This window comes from Oratosquilla oratoria, unplaced genomic scaffold (assembly GCF_046742065.1).
Source record: "Oratosquilla oratoria isolate Oo_2021 unplaced genomic scaffold, ASM4674206v1 SCAFFOLD53, whole genome shotgun sequence".
Lineage (NCBI taxonomy): Eukaryota > Metazoa > Arthropoda > Malacostraca > Stomatopoda > Squillidae > Oratosquilla > Oratosquilla oratoria.
Window position 1 is genome coordinate 1369299 of NW_027467717.1, and position 23202 is coordinate 1392500.

The 23202-nt window shown below is 38.2% G+C and overlaps 1 protein-coding gene across 3 annotated transcripts in view; it reads right to left on the bottom strand.

The window, feature by feature from the left end:
• LOC143023639 (chaperone Ric-8A-like) overlaps window positions 1–23202 on the bottom strand; it is a 38466-nt gene that overhangs the window by 8905 nt on the left and 6359 nt on the right. The window contains exons 6-10 of one of the 3 annotated variants that reach the window (XM_076182225.1): window positions 22320–22498; window positions 20476–20683; window positions 18259–18294; window positions 5823–6066; window positions 4787–4937 (exon numbers count right to left, since the gene is read on the bottom strand). In XM_076182225.1, coding sequence (XP_076038340.1) covers window positions 4787–4937; window positions 5823–6066; window positions 18259–18294; window positions 20476–20683; window positions 22320–22498 — 818 coding nt within the window. Of the gene's footprint in view, window positions 1–4786; window positions 4938–5822; window positions 6067–18258; window positions 18295–19684; window positions 19700–20475; window positions 20684–22319; window positions 22499–23202 lie in introns of all 3 variants that reach the window. The other 2 variants (XM_076182226.1, XM_076182227.1) reach the window with 2 other exon arrangements.

A 23202-nucleotide genomic window follows, 5' to 3' on the forward strand; every position in this document is an offset into this window, starting at 1 on the left:
TGTATAATTATATTAGGAATGGAAGAGAAACACAACACAGATAGAACCACAAGAATCAAAGAGGAAAATGAAAAAGTAAGCCAATTACTAGAATCAGTTCAGGAAGATGAACCAGGAATTATGAAACAAATCGAAGAGAAATTTAGACTCGGAAAGTATAGCACAGACAAGACCAGACCAATTAAGATTAAATTCAAGTCACAAACAACGGCAGAGAATATCTTATCCAAAACAGGGAAACTAGCAACAAGTGAACAACACAAAAAGATATGGATAAAAAGAGAAATGAATAAAGAGGAAAGAGAGGAAGAAAAGCAGAAAAGACTGGAAGCTAAGACAAAAAACGAGAACAGAACGGAGTCAGAGAAAGAGAGATTCTATTGGAGAGTAGTGAACATGAAACTAAGGAAGTTCGACATACAAAAGAAAAACATAAGGGAAACAGAGAACACAATGGAAGTGGCAGAAAACTAAGAGTGTCTTACACAAATATAGATGGATTAATAACAGGATTGAATGAGCTGAATGATTATTTGAAAGAAAAAGAACCGGACATAATGGGAATTGTAGAAACAAAATTAAAAGGCCCACTACCACCCAACAGTGTAGGACATGATGCATACAATTATTGGATTAGAAACAGAGAGAAAAAGCAAGGGGGTGGAGTTATGTTCCTGACTAAGAAGGATATAAACGTGAAAGGTGTCATATATGGAAAGAATACAGTAGAGATGATTATGATAGAAGTGGAAGACAGAGATAAGAAGAGCAGAAAATTTGTGATCAATTATGTGCCTCCGAAAACAGCCTCATGGGAGGAGAGTGAATATAAAAGTATGTTAGAGGACACAAAGATAGCATTAACTAAAATAATGGAAGACGGAGGAAGAATAGTTATGATGGGCGACTTTAATTGCAAAGAAATCTGCTGGGAAGAAATGACAGCAAAGAGTGGTGATGACTCATGGGGAAATGCTCTACTTGAGATGATTACTGACCATTCAATGACACAATGGATACAAGAGAACACTAGGTATAGAAATGAAGAAGAACCATCGAGGCTAGACTTAATAATTACATCTGAACCTAGAATAGTGGACAAGATTGAATATAAAACACCAATAGGTAAAAGTGACCACATATTGATTGAACTGGAACTTAATGAAGAAAAATATATCAAAAGAAATGAACAATATAGAAAAGGAAGAATGATGTATGAAAAAACAAACTTTGATAAAATAAGAGAATTCTTCCAACAAGAAAACTGGGAAGAAATATACAAAGAAGAAACATCAGTGGAAGAGAAATGGAATATTTTGACAAAAATTTACAAAAAAGGAGTGGAAAAGTATGTCCCAAGACAAAAACAAGAAAAAGAATATGTAAAATGCTGGTACAACAAAAGTTGTAGGGAGTTAAAAGACAAAAGAGACAAAGCCTGGACCAGATGGAAAAAAGACAGAAGACCTGAAAAATGGAAAATATATACTGGTTATAGAAATGAATATGTACAAAAGTGCAGAGAGAAAAAAAAGAAAATATGAAAAAGATGTTATAGAAAAGTGTAAAGATCAACCAAAACTATTCTACAGATTTGTAAACAATAAACTGAAAAACAAACAAGACTTGGAGAAATTGAGACAAGGAGGAGTTGAATACACTGAGGAAATGGAAATGGCAGAAATTATGAACAAACATTTTAAATCAGTGTTTACAAGGGAAAATATACAACCTGAAGAGATTGAGTGGAAAGAAAAAGTCCCCCCTATGGAAGAAATAGAAGTAACAAAGAATGAAATATTGACACACTTGGGTAATTTTGATGTCAGAAAATCGCATGGGCCAGATGAAATAGCAAACTGGATTCTGAAAGAATGCAGGAATGAACTGGCAGACAAAATACATAGCATAATAAGCAGTTCCTTAAAAGAAGGAAAAGTTCCAGAAGATTGGAAAAAAGCAAATATAGTACCTATATATAAAGGAGGAAATAAAGAAGAACCTACCAATTATAGACCAGTCTCTCTAACAAGTACAATAGCAAAAATTTGTGAAAGAATTATCAAAAGTAGATGGGTAAAATACTTGGAAAAAAACAACGTACTAAATCCAAGGCAATTTGGATTCAGACAAGGACGGTCATGCGTCACCAACTTAATATGTTTCTATTCAAGGCTAATAGATATAATACAAGAAAGAGATGGATGGGCTGATTGTGCATTTCTAGACCTAAAAAAAGCTTTTGACAAAGTACCACATAAGAAGTTGCTTAAGAAATTAGAATATGAAGGAGGAATACAAGGTAAATTGCTAAATTGGATGGAAGACTTTTTGCAAGAAAGAAAAATGAGAGTAGTGATAAGAGATCAGCACTCAAAATGGAATGAAGTAATAAGCGGTGTCCCGCAGGGAACAGTTCTGGCCCCAATAATGTTTGCTATATATATTAATGATATGGATGAAGGAATTGAAAGCTATATGAGCTTCTTTGCAGATGATGCAAAATTACTGAAAAGAGTGAAAACTGAAGAAGATTGTGAATCACTACAGAGAGATCTAAATAAAGTACAAGAATGGAGTAGGAAGTGGGAGATGGAGTTCAATACAAAAAAGTGTAGTATAATGGAATTTGGAAAAAGCAAAAACAGAATAACAGGATCATATAATTTGGGAGAAGAAGGAATAAAAAGAGTAGAAAATGAGAGGGACCTGGGAGTCATTGTTATGAATAATATGTCACCTGAGAAACATATAAATAAGATTTTTGGAGAAACTTATAATTTAATAAGAACAATCAAAGTGGCATTTACATACCTGGATGAAGAAATGGTGAGGAAAATCCTAATCACCCTGATAAGACCAAGATTGGAATATGCAGCAACGATATGGTCACCAAGTACAAAAAAATGTATAAAAAAACTTGAAAGAATACAAAGAGCAATTACAAAACTGGCACCAACACTCTCAAAACTATCATATGAAGAGAGACTACAAAAACTTAAACTACAGACACTAGAGCAAAGAAGAGAGAGAGGAGATTTGATAGCTATTTACAGAATCATGAAAGGCATAGAAATTACTGATAGAGAGAATCTGATAAAATGGGATGACAGAAATACAAGAGGACACGGAAAGAAAATAAAAAAAGACAACTATAGAAGAGATTTGAAAAAGAACAGCTTTCCTCACAGAGCAATAGACAGTTGGAACAAGTTAGATGAGAAAGTGGTGTGTGCAAAAACAATACATGAATTTAAAAATAGTTTAGATAAAATGAGATATGAAGACGGGACCTCACGAGCATAGCTCCCCTTCCCGTAAAATACAACTAGGTACAACTAGGTAAATACACACATCAACATCAAGAAATGTAGTATAATGGAATTTGGAAAAAGCAAAAATTGGACACAAGGAAGTCAAAAAAGTCGATTCAGAAAGGGGCCTGGGAGTGATCATCTTAAGTGACTTGACACCTGATAAACATATCAATAAATTATTTGGAGAGACTTTTAACTTGTTAAGATCAATGAAAGTGGCCTTTGACTACATGGATGAAGAAATAGTAAAGAAAATAGTGGTTACACTAATAAGACCTAAACTGGAGTATGCTGCAACACTATGGGCACCTAGCACAAAAAAAGAACATAAGAAAATTAGAAAGAATCCAAAGAGCAGCGACAAAAATGGCACCTACACTATCAAATTTGACATACGAACAAAGATTGGAGAAATTACATCTATCAACACTGGAATAGAGAAGAGAAAGAGGTGATTTGTTGACCATTTACAGAATTATGAAAGGGATGGAAATTCTCGATAGAGACGACTTATTAAAATGGGACAGAAGAGAAACAAGAGGACACGAAAAGAAGCTAAATAAGGACAGTTACAGAAAAGACCTGAAAAAGAATAGCTTTCTATATAGAATGATTGATGTCTGGAACAAACTAAACGGAGAAACAGTGAGTGCCAAAACTATACACGATTTAAGAATAAACTGGATGCGGAAAGATACGAAAACGGGTCCCTACGAGCATAGCTCTCGTCCTGTAAAATACAACTAGGTAAAACTAGGTAAACACACAGCTTGAAGGTGCACTGGTAGCATTTAAAACTTCTGCTCCAGTGGTCCGAGTTTAAATCCCACCCAGGGCTGAAATATTTTCAGTATCTATGCACTGTGAGCCAATATTCCAACTCTCGTGGGCAGGGAATTGGGGGGGGGGGGTTAAGGTCACAGCATTACTCACAGATCAGTCCTATCTGAATTCTGAGCTCTCATTTGGGAGGGTAATAGCTGTCGATCATGAGTCCAACGCATGATCCAAGGCCATGGTGAATCACATACAAACATGAATTTAAAAACAATTAAGACACTGCAAGATAGAGATGGGACACCACAAGCGTAGCTCCCCTTCCCATAAGATACATTTAGGTAAATACGACAAGGTAAATACATGCATTTTAATTTTCAAAGGAATATGATACTAACAAGCTACCACTCCTCTAATCAGGTTACCTATTTAAATGACACTACCAGCAGAGACAGTAAAGCAAAGTCCAAAGAAGGAAAATGGGAAGGAGAAATAGTTGAAGACAAAAGTTGATAAGCATTTTTTTTCTTTCATGAAGACTGATCTTATCTTCAGAAATAAAATCAAAGAAATATTTAATCTAACTGATTACCACTCAATATTGAAAAAGAAAGCTCTGAACACAATCTATTCATTGAGGTATTTTAATTTCACAAATCATAATATGAGGGAAAAAATTCTAAAGAACTTACATGTCTTTTATTTGATTATATTCCTCTGTGTCTGATTCCTCGGAGTCCGAGGAATAGTCTACAGACTTGCCTCTGCCACCCAACATAAGCCCTCGGCCAGCTAAGTATCCTGCTGCATTGCCATAACCAGTATACTTGATAAAACGGTCCACTGGGGGATAGAGAGATAAGTTGATATTTAATATGTAACATCCAATCAATCAATCTTTCAATCTTGTGTGGCTTCAACTCTCTGTTGTAGACTTGGATGTATAGAAACAAATATGATTGATATGTGACAAAAACTTTTAACCTCTTCACTCCGGGGCACATCGCACGTCTGGCAGCATTACCTGCCAGATGTGTGATGTTGCGTCATAATAATCGCATTATAAAAAATAAAGTCAGTGCTCAATCATCCGTTCTCTTTCACCCGTGAATTTTGATAACCGTAGAAAATATGATGAAGCCAGTTTAGAGAGAATGGAGGTTATGTAGGTACGACTACAATAAATATAATCAAGACGCCGACATCGGCATCATCACGTACCCACTTGCTCCTCATGACGCCTATGTAGGCATCACCGTATGGAAGTGGTTAAACTTACAATTGTGTATGTGGTAGCATTTAGAGACCAATCATTAACTACACACAAACTTGTAAGTCATAAATGTACAGTGGTGGGATTCTAAAATTTTAACAACAGGTTCTCTCACTGTGCCAGTAATGTGCAGATATAGCTTAGGCTGTATCATAGCCTGTATAAGACAATTTTGATTTTTAATAACTGGTTTGTGGAGCTCATACAAGCTGATAAGAACCAGCTGAATCCTACCCCTGTATATACATACATACATATACCAAGGCTTTTTCCCCCTTACAAGGGAGGTAGCCAAAAAGGAAAAGGCATAAAATCATTCCCACCTATTCCATCCCTGTATATATATCAACTATTCCATCCACTGTATATATATCAACTATATTCATACCTCACTAATGGGACTGACTCAAATTACTAAAATTATTAAATTCTTTAGAAAATTTGTAAAGCCTTACCATTCTCTTTACATAAAATAAACAAGAAGTTTGCTGAAAGATGTTTGATTTCTATAAGCAGGGAAGTCATTAGCGAACACAGTTTATTTCGTGTTGTCTCCCCATCTTCTGGTTTGTTAGTTACATCACGAAGTGGTGGTAAGATCTTCTGACGTAAAAACTTGCGAATGCTTCGATTGGCTTGACACATTTCACACATGAGGGTCAAAATAGGGTTCAGAGTCTCTTTGGCAAGTCTCCCAGGCTGGTAAAAAAAAAAAAAAAAAAAAAAAAAAAAAAAAAAAAAAAAAAAAAATTAAGGATCACAAGAGATGTAATAAACATATACGTAACTTGAAAAATTGTCTGTCAATCCAAAATCCTAAGTTTTTAATCACCTTATATTGCACAACTGCCTACAGTGTTTCAAATATAAATATGAAAAGTTAAACAACTACAAAGTTTGAGTATAAAATATATATATACTGTATATATATATACAGTGAGTCCTCCTTATACAGTAATTCTTTATCCAGTAAATTCACATACATACATACATATACCAAGGCTTTTTCCCCCTTACAAGGGAGGTTGCCAAAAAGAAAAAGGCTACCTCCCATGTAAGGGGGAAAAAGCCTTCATATATGTATGTATGTGAATTTACCAGATAAAGAATTACTGTATAAGGACTCACTGTGTGTGTGTGTATATATATATATATATATATATATATATATATATATATATATATATATATATACATATATATATATATGTATACATATATATATGTGTGCGTGTGTACACATAATTTCTCATAAAAAAATTATATCTAGCAAGAAAAATTACACAAAATGGAAAATCTTAATGTCTCAATACCCTAACTGTTCAATGATATCATGCTGTATCATCACATCTCATACTTTCCTTCAACAATTTTAAGTCAAATCAGTCAAGCCAAAATGCACACACCAGCCTACATACTCTCCAAAGTATAATAAACATAAGCTTCCAAACCACATCATTCATTTTAACCCATTAATTATGGTAACCCAGGCCCTTCAGCTTTATTTGACGTTATGCTTTTGGGTTAACCCTGTTACCTGACATTCTTATAATTCAAGTTTTGTATAATTTTCCTCACATTTACTCTGAACATTCACCTCTCACACAACTTTCTAAACTAATCACCAACTGCTACAGCCTCCTAAGTATCAGCTCAATAAATAGAAATAAAAATACAAATATGCAAGGGGGGACGGAGAGGGGGGGTCGCCGATTGAATGAAGCGGCCTTGCTGTGGATGTGCTGTGTCTTGCGACACTGCTTCTGACCCAGGGCGGTGGGCAAGGTGCAGGGATGACCCGTCATCCAGGAGGTGCTCAGATGAGAGGGAGGGTGGGAGGGGTGTGGAGTGTATTTAGGGATGAAATGGGTGGGAGTGTTTTTATGCCTTTCCCTTTTTGGCTGCCTCCCTTGAAAGGGGGAAAAAGCCTTGGTATATATATATATATATATATATACATATATATTATATATAAACATATATATATATATATATATATATATATAAAATATATATATATATATATATATATAATACTGATGACCCACTTTCGGAGAAGAATAAGTGAAGATATAGAGATCTGTATATTTCGATCACTTACTGTGATCCTCTTCGGATCATATCTGCCGAAGAGGATCACAGTAAGTGATCGAAATATACAGATCTCTATATCTTCACTTATTCTTCTCCGAAAGTGGGTCATCAGTATTATTTTACATATGTGCTACGACATATCTTTGTTATATATATATATATATATATATATATATATATATATATATATATATATATATATATATATATACACACACACACACACACACTTTCAACGAACGGACGGCTTGAAGAACGTTCTGAAGAAAAGTGCCGATTGTGGATCCCAACGCAAAGAGAAGTACCTTTTTGTATTTACAGGGTGGGGGAAATTGCTCGTGGGGCAGTAGGTAAGTAGGAAAAGAGGAGAAGGGGAGGGATTGCTGGGGAAATGGAAGGAAATGAGGATGTGGAGGACTTGGCCCAAGCAGACAAGCGTAAGGTCAACATGAAACGACCACCGGACCAGCTCAGTGATGGCGAAATGGCAAATAAAAATGTAAAGATTAGAAGTATAGAGAGGAGCAATACAGTAGAAAGTGACGAGAATATGTTCCAGGGATTTAAAGTGGGGGGGGGGGACACAACCCCCCCCCCCCCCCCGACTGATAAGACTAGAGGAGAGAGTTGATAAGGTGATCGAGGACTTGGAACGTAAGTTAGGTAATGTAGACTCCATTTTCCAGAGAATTGAAAGGTTGGAACAACTAGAGAAGGCTAACAGAAACTTAACTGAAGAAATAGAGGACCTAAAAAGACAGTTAGGAAATGTAAAGGAGGAGAATGAGAAATTGAAGAAGAATAGTAATGAAAACAGAGAGAAAATAGCTACAGAAGCTAAAAATTGGAGAATAACTCAAGAAGGGAATAAGGTTTCATTCACTGACATAGTCAAACAACAATTGAAAGAACATAATGAAGACTCAGTTATTAAAGTGATGAGACAGAAGGAGAATATAGTAAGAGAATTAGCTGACAAAAAGAAATGTATAATTATATTAGGAATGGAAGAGAAACATAACCCAGATAGAACCGCAAGAATCAAGGAGGAAAATGAAAGAGTAAGCAGTTTATTAAAATTAGTCCAGGAAGATGAACCAGAAATTATAAAGGAAATTGAGGAAAAATTCAGACTCAGAAAATATAGTACAGATAAGACCAGACCAATTAAGATTAAATTCAGGTCACAAACAACGGCAGAGAAAATTCTATCCAAGACAGGGAAACTAGCAACAAATGATCAATATAAAAAGGTATGGATAAAAAGAGAAATGAATAAGGAGGAAAGAGAGGCAGAAAAGCAGAAAAGAATTGAAGCTAAGGCAAAAAACGAGGAAAGAACGGAGTCAGAGAAAGAGATTCTATTGGAGAGTAGTGAACATGAAAATAAAGCAGTTCGACATACTAAAGAAAAACATAAGGGAAACAGAGAACACAATGGAAGTGGCAGAAAACTAAGAGTATCTTACACAAATATAGATGGATTGATAACAGGATTGAATGAACTGAATGATTATTTGAAAGAAAAAGAACCGGACATAATGGGAATTGTAGAAACAAAATTAAAAGGCCCACTACCACCCAACAGTGTAGGACATGATACATACAATTATTGGATTAGAAACAGAGAGAAAAAGCAAGGGGGTGGAGTTATGTTCCTGACTAAGAAGGATATAAACGTGAAAGGTGTCATATATGGAAAGAATACAGTAGAGATGATTATGATAGAAGTGGAAGACCGAGATAAGAAGAGCAGAAAATTTGTGATCAATTATGTGCCTCCGAAAACAGCCTCATGGGAGGAGAGTGAACATAAAAGTATGTTAGAGGACACAAAGATAGCATTAACTAAAATGATGGAAGATGGAGGAAGAATAGTTATGATGGGCGACTTTAATTGCAAAGAAATCTGCTGGGAAGAAATGACAGTAAAGAGTGGTGATGACTCATGGGGAAATGCTCTACTTGAGATGATTACTGACCATTCAATGACACAATGGATACAAGAGAACACTAGGTATAGAAATGAAGAAGAACCATCGAGGCTAGACTTAATAATTACATCTGAACCTAGAATAGTGGACAAGATTGAATATAAAACACCAATAGGTAAAAGTGACCACATATTGATTGAACTGGAACTTAATGAAGAAAAATATATCAAAAGAAATGAACAATATAGAAAAGGAAGAATGATGTATGAAAAAACAAACTTTGATAAAATAAGAGAATTCTTCCAACAAGAAAACTGGGAAGAAATATACAAAGAAGAAACATCAGTGGAAGAGAAATGGAATATTTTGACAAAAATTTACAAAAAAGGAGTGGAAAAGTATGTCCCAAGACAAAAACAAGAAAAAGAATATGTAAAATGCTGGTACAACAAAAGCTGTAGGGAGTTAAAAGACAAAAGAGACAAAGCCTGGACCAGATGGAAAAAAGACAGAAGACCTGAAAAATGGAAAATATATACTGGTTATAGAAATGAATATGTACAAAAGTGCAGAGAGGAAAAAAGAAAATATGAAAAAGATGTTATAGAAAAGTGTAAAGATCAACCAAAACTATTCTACAGATTTGTAAACAATAAACTGAAAAACAAACAAGACTTGGAGAAATTAAGACAAGGAGGAGTTGAATACACTGAGGAAATGGAAATGGCAGAAATTATGAACAAACATTTTAAATCAGTGTTTACAAGGGAAAATATACAACCTGAAGAGATTGAGTGGAAGGAAAGTCCCCCCTATGGAAGAAATAGAAGTAACAAAGAATGAAATATTGACACACTTGGGTAATTTTGATGTCAGAAAATCGCATGGGCCAGATGAAATAGCAAACTGGATTCTGAAAGAATGCAGGAATGAGCTGGCAGACAAAATACATAGCATAATAAGCAGTTCCTTAAAAGAAGGAAAAGTTCCAGAAGATTGGAAAAAAGCAAATATAGTACCTATATATAAAGGAGGAAATAAAGAAGAACCTACCAACTATAGACCAGTCTCTCTAACAAGTACAATAGCAAAAATATGTGAAAGAATTATCAAAAGTAGATGGGTAAAATACTTGGAAAAAAACAACATACTAAATCCAAGGCAATTTGGATTCAGACAAGGACGATCATGCGTCACCAATTTAATATGTTTCTATTCAAGGCTAATAGATATAATACAAGAAAGAGATGGATGGGCTGATTGTGCATTTCTAGACCTAAAAAAAGCTTTTGACAAAGTACCACATAAGAAGTTGCTTAAGAAATTAGAATATGAAGGAGGAATACAAGGTAAATTGCTAAATTGGATGGAAGACTTTTTGCAAGAAAGAAAAATGAGAGTAGTGATAAGAGATCAGCACTCAAAATGGAATGAAGTAATAAGCGGTGTTCCGCAGGGAACAGTTCTGGCCCCAATAATGTTTGCTATATATATTAATGATATGGATGAAGGAATTGAAAGCTATATGAGCTTCTTTGCAGATGATGCAAAATTACTGAAAAGAGTGAAAACTGAAGAAGATTGTGAATCACTACAGAAAGATCTAAATAAAGTACAAGAATGGAGTAGGAAGTGGGAGATGGAGTTCAATACAAAAAAGTGTAGTATAATGGAATTTGGAAAAAGCAAAAACAGAATAACAGGATCATATAATTTGGGAGAAGAAGGAATAAAAAGAGTAGAAAATGAGAAGGACCTGGGAGTCATTGTTATGAATAATATGTCACCTGAGAAACATATAAATAAGATTTTTGGAGAAACTTATAATTTAATAAGAACAATCAAAGTGGCATTTACATACCTGGATGAAGAAATGGTGAGGAAAATCCTAATCACCCTGATAAGACCAAGATTGGAATATGCAGCAACGATATGGTCACCAAGTACAAAAAAATGTATAAAAAAACTTGAAAGAATACAAAGAGCAATTACAAAATTGGCACCAACACTCTCAAAACTATCATATGACGAGAGACTACAAAAACTTAAACTACAGACACTAGAGCAAAGAAGAGAGAGAGGAGATTTGATAACTATTTACAGAATCATGAAAGGCATAGAAATTACTGATAGAGAGAATCTGATAAAATGGGATGACAGAAATACAAGAGGACACGGAAAGAAAATAAAAAAAGACAGCTATAGAAGAGATTTGAAAAGGAACAGCTTTCCTCACAGAGCAATAGACAGTTGGAACAAGTTAGATGAGAAAGTGGTGTGTGCAAAAACAATACATGAATTTAAAAATAGTTTAGATAAAATGAGATATGAAGACGGGACCCCACGAGCATAGCTCCCCTTCCCGTAAAATACAACTAGGTAAATACAACTAGGTAAATACACACATCCATGTGGAATTAAGATAGGAGAGAAATGGGTGAATGTGAGTGGAATGGGGGGGGGGATGGTGCATGCCTTGACTTTGCTTCCTCCCTTATAAGGGAGTATATATATATATATATATATATATATATTATATATATATATATATATATATATATATATATATACTGTATAAACGTACACACGTGTGTGTATTCATATATACTGCATATTAATGTATATATTTCCTTGAAGCATAAGATATGGTCAATGCTATTTTTCAAGGCATGGCTTTGAGGAATGGAAAAGTAAACAAATAATTAACATATGTATATATATATATATATATATATATATATACACACACATATACATGCAAAGAAATCACAAAACACACGTGACGAACTATTTTTGCAGAAACCACCGGGAAATTGAAAAAACAGATACCGAAAGTTTTCGTACCTTTGAAAATGTCTTAATAGACGAAAACGTTCGGTATCTGTTTTTTCAATTTCCCGGTGGTTTCTGCAAAATATATATATATATATATATATATATACCAATAGATTTTTCCCCTTACAAGGGAGGTAGCCAAGTCAAAAAACACATGGTGTTTATTTCAATAAAAAACAAATGCCCATTCTTGTCCACCACCCTTCTTCTTTCTCATCTTAGCTCATCATAGATGTTAGGTCATCCCACCCACTGCCCTAGGTCAGATGCAATGCAACAAGACACAGCACATCCACAGCAAGGCTTCTTCACTTAATCTGTGACCCCCCTCTCTATCCCCTCATGCAGAAAATGAGATACATACATATACCAAAGGCTTTTTCCCCCTACATGGGGGGTAGCCACAAAGAAAAAGGCATAGAAACCACTCCCACCCATTCCATTTCCTATATATTCCACTCCCCTCCACCCTCCCTCTTATCTTGGCACCTCCTGGATGACAGGTCATCCCTGCATCCTGTCCACTGCCCAGGGGAGAAATTCCTTCAGGCTGCGTCAAAATATTTTTCACATATATCCCTTACCCACTCCCTTCCTTGCATCACAGTATCATCTATAAACAACCATTCTCCACTCACCCCTATCCCTTGCCTTCTTCATTCCTTACTCAACAGACATTTCCCTCTTGCTCAACCTTCCTTTCACCTCATTCATCCATCTCATCCTCCATTGTTCCTTCAAGTTCACTCCATCCACCTCTGCCTCCCACATCTCTTTTACTAATCTTTCTTCACTCATCCTTTCCATGTGCCAAAACCATCCCAATACTCTTACATCAGCCCTATCTGCCATCTCCTTTTCCACTCCTGCTCACCTCCTCATTTCTCACTCTATCCAACCTTGTAACTCCTACCATACTTCTCACACATTTCATCTCAAATACATTTATACTTTTCCTCTCTTCCTCCCAATTCCAAATCTCTGCCCCATACAATGTCGTTGGGACAATCACTCCATCATGTAATCTCCTCTTTGCATCTATTCCCAGCTGGCTATTTCTTGTGACATTTTATAATCCTCCAAGACATTTACTTCCTTCTCTCAGTCTACAATTTACCTTCATTCCTCCCTTTCCTGCCACATGAGAGCCCAAATACCTAAAGCTATCCATTTCCTCTAGTCTCTCTCCTTTAACCCCTTCCATATGGTGATGCCTACGTAGGCGTCATGAGGAGCACCTTTTGCGAGGATGCCAACATCGGCGTCTTGATTATATTTATTGTAGTTGTACCTGTGTGACCCCCATACTCTGTAAACTGGCTTCATCATATTTTCTATGGTTATCAAAATTCACAGGTGAAAGAGAAAATGATTAATAAAGCGGTGACTTTATTTTTTATAATGCGAGTATTATGACACTACATCGCACGTCTGGCAACTAATGCTGCCCGTGAGATTTTGGCTCCTATTGAAGGGGTTAAGACTTACTTCCAACTTCCTGTCATCCTATCCCTTTGTACATCTCATCACAATAATTTTACTCACATTTGCCTTCATCTCCCATTGCATACCTTCCCAAACTCCATCATTAACTCCCTTAATCCCCCCTCTGACCCTGCCACAAGCAGTGTCATCAGCAAACAAATGGCTCACCTCCCACTTTTCTCTATTTTCTTTGACTATCTCCAGTCCCCTGCCCATTACCCTCGCATTTACATCCTGCATCACCCCATCCATGTACACACTGAACAGCCATGGTGACATGACACATCCCTGATGCAGCTCCACCTTTACCTTAAACCACTGAAACTCTTGACAGCCCTGAAAAGCTTTCCCCCAATCCCATAGATCTGCAAAACCTCCCACAGTGCCACCCGTCTGCTCTGTCATAAGCTTTTTTCAAATCCATAAAGGCTTAAAAAACATCGTTATCTTTTGCTAAAGCTTTCTTACATACCTGCCTTACCACAAAAATCTGATCCATGCAACCTTTACTTTTCTTAAATCCACACTATTCCTCACAAATTACTCCCTCTGGTCCTCTTCTATTTCTCAGTTAAAACCCTCCCATGCCTAACTACACTCAATAAACTAATTCCCCCCTGAAACTACTACACTCACATTTGCCCCTTTTTCCATTGTAAAGTGAAACTACACAGGCACTCCTCCAGTCCTCTGTCACTCTACCCTCCCTTAGACACACATTAAATAATCTCACTAGCCAGTCCACTATTACCGTCTCCCCTTTTTCAGACACTCCACATGACACCCATCTAACCCTGCTTTAGCTGCTCTCATCATTTTCAAAACTACATGTACCTCATCTTTTCTTATTTCTCCTCCATTTTCCTCTCCCATCACCATCATTTTCTTAGTGCCTCCCACTGCTACCACCAATCTCTCCCTATCCTCTTCCACATTATAAAATACTCTGCCCATTTTCCCCTTACCACCTCCTCTTTTGACATTCATCCACCTGCACCTTTTACCTTTTCTTCTCTACTTATCTTGCCTCCTTTACCTCTTAACTTCTTTCCAAATCATCTTTTTATGACTTTAATTTTTTCTGTCATACTCCTACCCCATTTTACATCTGCTCTCCTTTGTTTCCTTTATCTTCTTTGGCTACTCTTTTTTCTTTATACCTCTCATTTTCTTTACAACCAGTCCCTGAATGCTCACTTCTTCTCTTCTACAACCTTCACTTCACCATCCCACCGCTCACTACCTTTCCTTCTATTCCCTCCCATCCTCCTTGTTCTACATACCACCTTTGCACACCTTGTCGCTCCCACCTTGAAACACCCCCACTCCTCTTCCACTCCTACCTCTATCCATCACCACCTCCTACACTTCTCTCAGCTTCTTTTTGCACTCCCATCTCTTTTCTCTTCTATTTAAACATTTTACTCGACACACCTCCCTACCTTTTGCCCTTTTCCTCTTCACCTATCCTCCACTCTCAACTTACCTTCCACCAAAAAATTATTTGATATTCCCCCACTCTCTCCCCTAAGAACATGCACATCCAGAACTCTTCCTACTCTTCTCCTGGGTACCACTACATAGTCCACTAATGCATTTTCAACCACCCTTCCATCCACCACCCTCTCCCATGTGTTTATACTTGCCATTTTTCCTAAACACTGTGTTAGCTATTATCAACTCTCTAAACACATCATCATTAACTCTCCACTATAAATTTTACCTAGCACTCTACACTTCCCAACCACCCCATCTATTGGTTCATCCCCTACTCTAACATTGAGATCTCCCAATACCACTACAATGACATTCTCAAAACTCTCTAAGCATTAATTTAAATCTATCTAAAAAGCCTCCCTTTCCTCTACACTCTTCTTACTACCATGCCCATATGCGCTTACAAAGACTCACATCTCCCTTTCCAGTTTTACCTTCATCCACATTAACCTTGAAAAAACCTCCTTCCATTCCACCAAATATTGATCTCCTTACTAGTAGAGCCACCCCTTCCATCCCTTGTCCTCTCTTCAATCCTGACACCCTCCCCACAACACTCCCAAACTCAAAATCACCCCTTCCTTTCAACTTAGTTTCATTTAATGCCAGCACATCCATTATTCTTCTCACAAACATACTGCCTACCTCTTCCCTTTCACTCTCATCTGTACCACACCCATACACAATTAAAAGACTCAAACCTTAAGGCTATGTTTGGAAAACTCCCAGACCCTCTTATGCCTTAACTTATCATAGGAATGTATCTGTTAGTGTTACAGAGCAGGTTGCCAAGTTCCATCACTCCATCTCATTTTAGCTACCTTTTACAACCCAAGTGGGAAAACTCAGTGGCTGTATTCTTTCTCCCCCTACCATAGGAGACAAGAGACAAAAATGGAAATATATATTCAAAGAAGTGGTACAGGGCAATATCAAGATGTGGGGGGGCACCATAATGGAGGAAAAAGTTGCAGTGCAATAAAGTAGCATCATTTCCCTATGAGTAGATATTTCCTCACAGACAAAATTATGTGTGGCTCTGGTCTGTAGGCATGCCCCATATAACCCTTAAAGTATCAGCTGCATGCTACTAAGCAAAACTTTCCTGCACATTAACATGCAGTCAATATCCCAGATGGGTACATAAAAATAGATACGTAAATAAATAAGACATTCTTTCTTTTCTTTTCCAGTTAATAAGCTTTTATCCACAAAGAAAGGTAGCTAGGCATGGCAGAGGAACACCTTTCCCTTTTCCATCACACAAATCCCAATTACACACTGCAAAGGTTCTACCTCATTTTTTTTTAGCTATGGTGCAGAGAGGAATGTCTGTTGAGGAAGGACGGGAGAGGACAGAGGATAGGGGTAAATGGAGAAGGGTTGTGTATGGATAATGCTGTGATGCATGAGGGGGAGTGGGTGGGGGATGGGGGGTGAGGAAGTATGTATGAGAAAAAATCTGATGCACCCCAAAGGGATTTCTCCCTGTCTTCTCCTTTTCTGCATGAGGGGATGGAGAGGGGGAGTCCCTGAATTTATGAAGCGGCCTTGCTGTGGACGTGCTGTGTTTTGTGACACTGCTTCTGACCCAGGGCAGTGGACAGGATGCAGGGATGACCTGTCATCCAGGAGGTGCCAAGAAAAGAGCGAGGGAGGAGGGTGGAGGGGAGTAGAATATGTAGGGAACAGAATGGGTGGGAGTGGTTTCTATGCCTTTTTCTTTTTGGCTACCCCCCGCATAAGGGGGAAAAACCATTGGCATATGTATGTATGCCAGTTATCTGTTAGTGCATACATACATATACCAAAGGCTTTTCCCCCCTTACAAGGGAGGTAGCCAAAACACAAAGGCATAAAATCCACTCCCACCCATTCCAACCCCACATACTCCACTCCTAACCACCTCCCTCTCTCTTATCTTGGCTCCTCCTGGATGACATGTCATCCCTGCATCTCACGCACTGCTCTGGGTCAGAAGCAGCATCGCAAGACACAGCACATCCACAGCAAGGCTGCTTCATTAAATCGGTGACTACTACATCCCCTCATGCAGAAATGGAGAAGACGGGGAGAAATCCTTTTGGGCTGTGTCAATTTATTTTTCACACATATTTCCTCACCCCCCATCCCCACTCCCCCTCATGCATCACAGTATCATCCATACACAACCATTCTCCATTCATCCCTATCTCTTCCATCTTCTTCAGTCCTTCCTCAACAAGCATTCCCCTCTTTCCCCAATGCCCCATTTACCCCATCCATCCATCTCATCCTTAGTCACCCCCTCAAGTTCACTCCTTTTACCTCTGCCTTCCACACCTCTTTTACTAATCTTTCTTCACTCATTCTTTCCATGTGTCCAAACTATCCTAATACTCTTTCATCAACCCTATCTCCAAACTCCCTTCCCATCCCTGTTCTCCTCCTCACCTCCTTGTTTCTCACTCTATCCAGCCTAGTAACCCCTATCATACTTCTCAAGCACCTCATCTCAAACACATTCAAACTCCTCTCTTTCTCTCTTATGTTCCATGTTTCTAGCTCGTATAGTGCTGTTGGCAGAATCACTCCTTTATACAATCTCCTCTTAGCATCCATTCCCAAATGTCTATTTCTCATTACACTTTTTAATCCACCAAGGCATTTACTTGCTTCTCTCAATCTACATTCTACCTCCACCTCCACTCCTCCCTTTCCCGCCACATTCGCACCCAAGTATCTAAAACTATCCACTTCCTCCAGTCTCTCTCCCTTAATACTCACTTCCAGTCTGCTGCCACTTTCTTCCCTTGTACATCTCATCACCTTACTTTTACCCGCATATATCAGTGCATGCCTGTCATTAATACCTACTTCACCTTATATACAAAATACACCCTTCATTTTGAATCTGAAATTCTGACAATAACTTTGGTTCTACATTAGCACTACAATGTCTTCACACCTAAGTCTTGATAGCAAGCAAAATTAAAATTTATTAGTAAATAAACTATTAACCTATGCTCTTCTAGCTACAGGACTTCCACCTGATAGACTCAATTACCTCGTATGTCTTCCATGTGAAATATTGGTTATGTGGCTATTTTTTTAGGAAAACAAATGGAGATTAAGAATCACATGCACAAATCAATCAAATACTGAAGATGATATATTGTTGCTGACATTTTACCAGCACTTCTATACTCATGGACAAAGCTGAATACTTAACTATACTGGATTATCATTCAACATTGAATGAAAATCCTGATGCAGTTCACATAAAAGAAAACAAAAGGCATCCAGAACCTGGATCACACATAATAAACAATAACACATCAAATACAATTAGACAATAGAAAACAAAATAATAACAGGTCAACGTGATCAAATGTCCAGTCTTTGGAAACAGTCAACTTATGTTTAATGAAATTCAAAATTATTTTCATTATGAGAATTGAACCTGTTCAATTCAGTTTAATGTTCTATGGACTAAATTTAGAATACTGTTGAATGATGATTTGGTTTTAATGTCACAAACTCCCCCCTATCATGAGACTAGGACGATGCCCCTTACAGAAGACTTTGTAGTGTGGAATTTAATGAACCGTGCCCTTGGTCCAACTCACTGGTGCCAGAGTTTGAACTGCTGACACCTTGACCTCTGCCGCAAGTAGCAACACTAACCCCCTCAGCCAGTGACGTTGAATGATTTTACAGTATTTAATTGAGAGAATGACTCTGCATAGAATTGGATCTTGATATAATAAAACCCATTCTTTCCCATGTCTAACTTTTACCCAAATGTAATTGTTTGGCATTAGTTAAAATATGACCTATAAAGGACCCTCGATCAATATATTGCCCCACATCTCTCACTGCAGTCCCCTGATAACTGGCTATGCAACTCTGGTCTGTTGGGATTTCACCTACATCCTCAAGTACTGGGCTCAAGTTTAATGTCATAAATTCCTGCTCTCAAAAAGAGCTAGGACACTGCCTCATTGTAGACAACATTTGAAGAAAAGAATTCAGTCTAGTATGCCCTTATTAAAAAAGTGCCACCAGGCAGCCTTGAACTCCCTCTACTCCTGACCTTGCCTAAGTTGCAATGCTCTATGCCACCTGGATAGAGAGCAGCCTCCAAGTTTATGAAAAATTACCTTATTTTGCTGAAGGACAGACTTCAGGTGCTACAGGTGTGTGCAAGCCCTCAACTACATGAAATTATCTCCTATAGGATAGAACAAATTCTATGAAGCATGCCATCATGCTGAAGAGGTTCAATGCCTTAGGTCTAGCATATGCTGAGTTGTACTAATATTTCTTTATGAACTGTTCCCCAAAACTTGACACATCACACACACAAAATCTGCAAAATCAGATAAAAATAAACTTAAAACTCCATCTTGCCTAGTGTTCAAAAGTGTACTTCAAAGACATGTGCAACGTGTCAAAGACAAGCAGAAAACTGAAATGCAGTTGTCATATACCTTCGGTGAAGATAGCTTTGAGGTGTTTGAAACAGAAATGGCTACAGTTACAATTTATCAACAAGTAAACACAAAACATATGAAATTACATTTGGAAAACATAATAATAATCTTTCTTGTCTCAAGTTTCATTGACTGGGAACTTGCAGCTGACACCAGTCCTCAAGCTTTCTCATATATCTCTCTGGAAAGAGTTATTGGACTGTTGTTTGCACTGTATTAGCATGAGAATGTTTCTTTATCACTGGCTTATAGTAGTAGTACTAGGAGGGAAGCATTTGCCAGTTGTCAGCTTTCCTTAGATGAAAAGGTTGAAGGAATATGAAATCAATAGAAAGAGTTCCTGGGCTTGGTTGGTGACTGGGTGTCAAGTTCTTCATGGCTGCACCTCCTGATGGAGCGAGGGTGTTGATGGGTTTCAAAGATGGGCAACAAGGAGAAAAATCTCCCTAACATCCGTTTTGTAGGTCCACCACATGCAAGGGCCTCTCGTCCATCCCAAAAGCATATCTCAACAACCATAACACAATGTCCTACGATCAAATGTGTAAACAAACATGTTTTTACAGATAATGACTAGGAATGCATGCTCAGAGGCATATGCACATGCTGCTCTTCCCTTTAGTGCTCCATTTTAGCACCACGTTTTAACTCTACAATTATGATCTTTTATCTAACAGTACAATGGAACACACTTTAAATCTAAATAGTGATTTTCTGGAATGGTATACTATCAAATAATCAATATATTTACGCAGTTCCTCACTGCCTCACTATGGTATAACACTCACCGCTCTGAGTTGTTCGTTAAGATAATTGAGAATTTTTGCGACCACTGTCATATCTTTGCCGTCATACTCGTACGACTGGGCTAAATCAGGATCCTCCCCTCCCACAGCACCAGCCATGGCACCCCCAACGTCAGAGGCACTTGGCATGGGCATGAGCAGCTCCTCGTATGTTTGTGGGGGCATCAGAAGGAGCAAGTTGATAGTGTGGCTGCAAAGCACAAACAATTATTTTCCCTAAATTAACTCATTACCTACTTTTGCCTCTGCTTCACAGAGGAGAGGAAAGGGGTTGTTGTGTGGGTGAAGAGGTGGGGATGAACTGGCTTTGGTTGCTAGGCCCTGCTTTTGACACAAGCAGTGTGACAGGGATGAAGTCAACCCTTTATTGCTAAAGTGCTGAGATGGGAGGGACTGTTGAATGTATTTTGTTTATTCATGTGCATGTGTGCTTATAATTCACCCCCTCAGAGTCTCCTGAAAAAACCCTACTGCATCTAGAAAACTGCCAACAGCCACCTATGACACCAAGGGAGAGAATGCTAGCCTACAGGACTACACTCTGAGAAAATACATACATATATCAAAGGCTCTTTCCCCTTTATAAAGTAGCTAAAAAACAAAGGCATAGAAACCACCCCCACCCATTCCATCCCTAACATACTCCACTCCCCTCCACCCTCTTATCTTGGCACCTCCTGGATGACGGGTCACCCCTGCATCTTGCCCATTGCCCTGGGTCAGAAGCAGTGTCGCAAGACACAGCAGCACATCCACAGCAAGGCTGCTCCATTAAATCAGTGACCCCCCCCCCCCCTCTGTCCCTTCATGCAGAAAAGGAGAAGACGGGGAGAAATTCCTTCGGGCTGCATCAATTTATTTCTCACACATACTCCCTCACTGAGTAGGGTTAAGGAACGACAGATGCCTTGATTCAGTGTGAGTAACTGCTTGTGGTGATCTTGCAAAATGGACAGCACACCTGTCCATTTCCAAAATCCATCAACTCCTCACCTCCATCAGGATGTGCAGACCTGAGGGGCCGACACTTGGTTCCTGGACTGGGCCCAAGAACTATCAATTTCATCTGAATGGAAATGAGGAAGTTGATGGAGTTTGGAGATATATGGCAGGTAGATGACTCTCTGATGGTCTTTTTGCAGGACCAGCTTATGCAGGTATTGAGTTAGTTTTTCATAATGACATAAAATGCTCAAGGGAAAATGCAAGAACCTAGCCAATTTAGAAAAAAAAAATATATATATTATTCAAAACCAGGATCTAGAAGCAAGAAAAACATCCCAATGCCTTCACTTTATGTGGTTCATGTCATCCATGCTGCATGCAAATACCAAAAGACAAAATATTCCTAAACCTCCCAGTGGAAAGCCAGAAAGTGAGCAGATTGACTAACTTTGGTATAAGGTTTCTGTACAGAGAAAGGATCAATGGTATAGCCATGATTTTGGTGTGTGTGTGTGTGTGTGTTTACCTAGTTGTATTTTATGGGACGAGAGCTATGCTCGAAGAGAGAGAGAGAGAGAGAGAGAGAGAGAGAGAGAGAGAGAGAGAGAGAGAGAGAGAGAGAGAGAGAGAGAGAGAGTGTGTGTGTGCACACGCACACTTGTGATGGAAGGAAAGGGACAATCTCTACCAAATTCTATATACCTGTAATTATAAAAGCTTTATAAATAACAAAGATTTTCTTTCATTTTCTAGCTTTTACAAATCTTATAAATTTTATAAGGGAAGGAGCACATACATATATATTTGTACATAAATCAGTCTGGGCCACATATGTATTATAAGATCACAAACCTCTAAAAAAAAAATGTCACATTGCACACCTGTGTAATTCTTTAGTCTTCTCTTCCTCTTTAACAGAGGACATGATAAGGATCCGCAGGATAGTGACAAGGCGTAGACAGTGGCTCTCCTCCTCTTCATCTGGCCCATTCTTGCCAAGATTAAAGACAAGATTGTACAGCAGCTTGAGGACCTCGTTCATCAGGTCACTCTGCTCTACCTGCAACAGCAATGGAAGCTCTTAAACAAGACCACATCATCAAATAACCTACAAAAATATACCAAAGGCTTTTTTCCCCTTATAAGGGAAGTAGCCAAAAAATAAAGGCATAAAAACCACTCCCACCCATTCCATCCCTATCACACTCCACTCCCCTCCCTCTTATCTTGGCACCTCCTGGATGACGGGTCATCCCTGCATCTTGTCCACTGCCCTGGGTCAGAAGCAGTGTTGCAAGACACAGCACATCCACAGCAAGGCTGCTTCATTAAATCGGCAACCCCACCTCTCCGTCCCCTAGGAAAATACATAAGCATCTGATTTTATAATACATACATATACATATACCAAGGCTTTTTCCCCCTTACAAGGGAGGTAGCCAAAAAGGAAAAGGCATAAAATCATTCCCACCCATTCCATCCCTGAATACACTCCACACCCCTCCACCCTCCCTCTTATCTTAGCACCTCCTGGTGTAATTACTGACTCAAACTTCTCTGACTGAACACCTGAGGCTCCAAATTGGCTGACAACAGTCTGTGGGCTTTCCCATAGATCTCTGGGAAGAAACTCTGGACTCTTTTCAGTGTTGTATCAGTGTGAGACTGTTTCTATGTCACAAGCTTACAGTAGTAGGAAGAGGGAATCAGCCACCAGTTTTCTTTCTCCCTATGTGGGGCTTTCTCAGCCACCTTCAGACATCT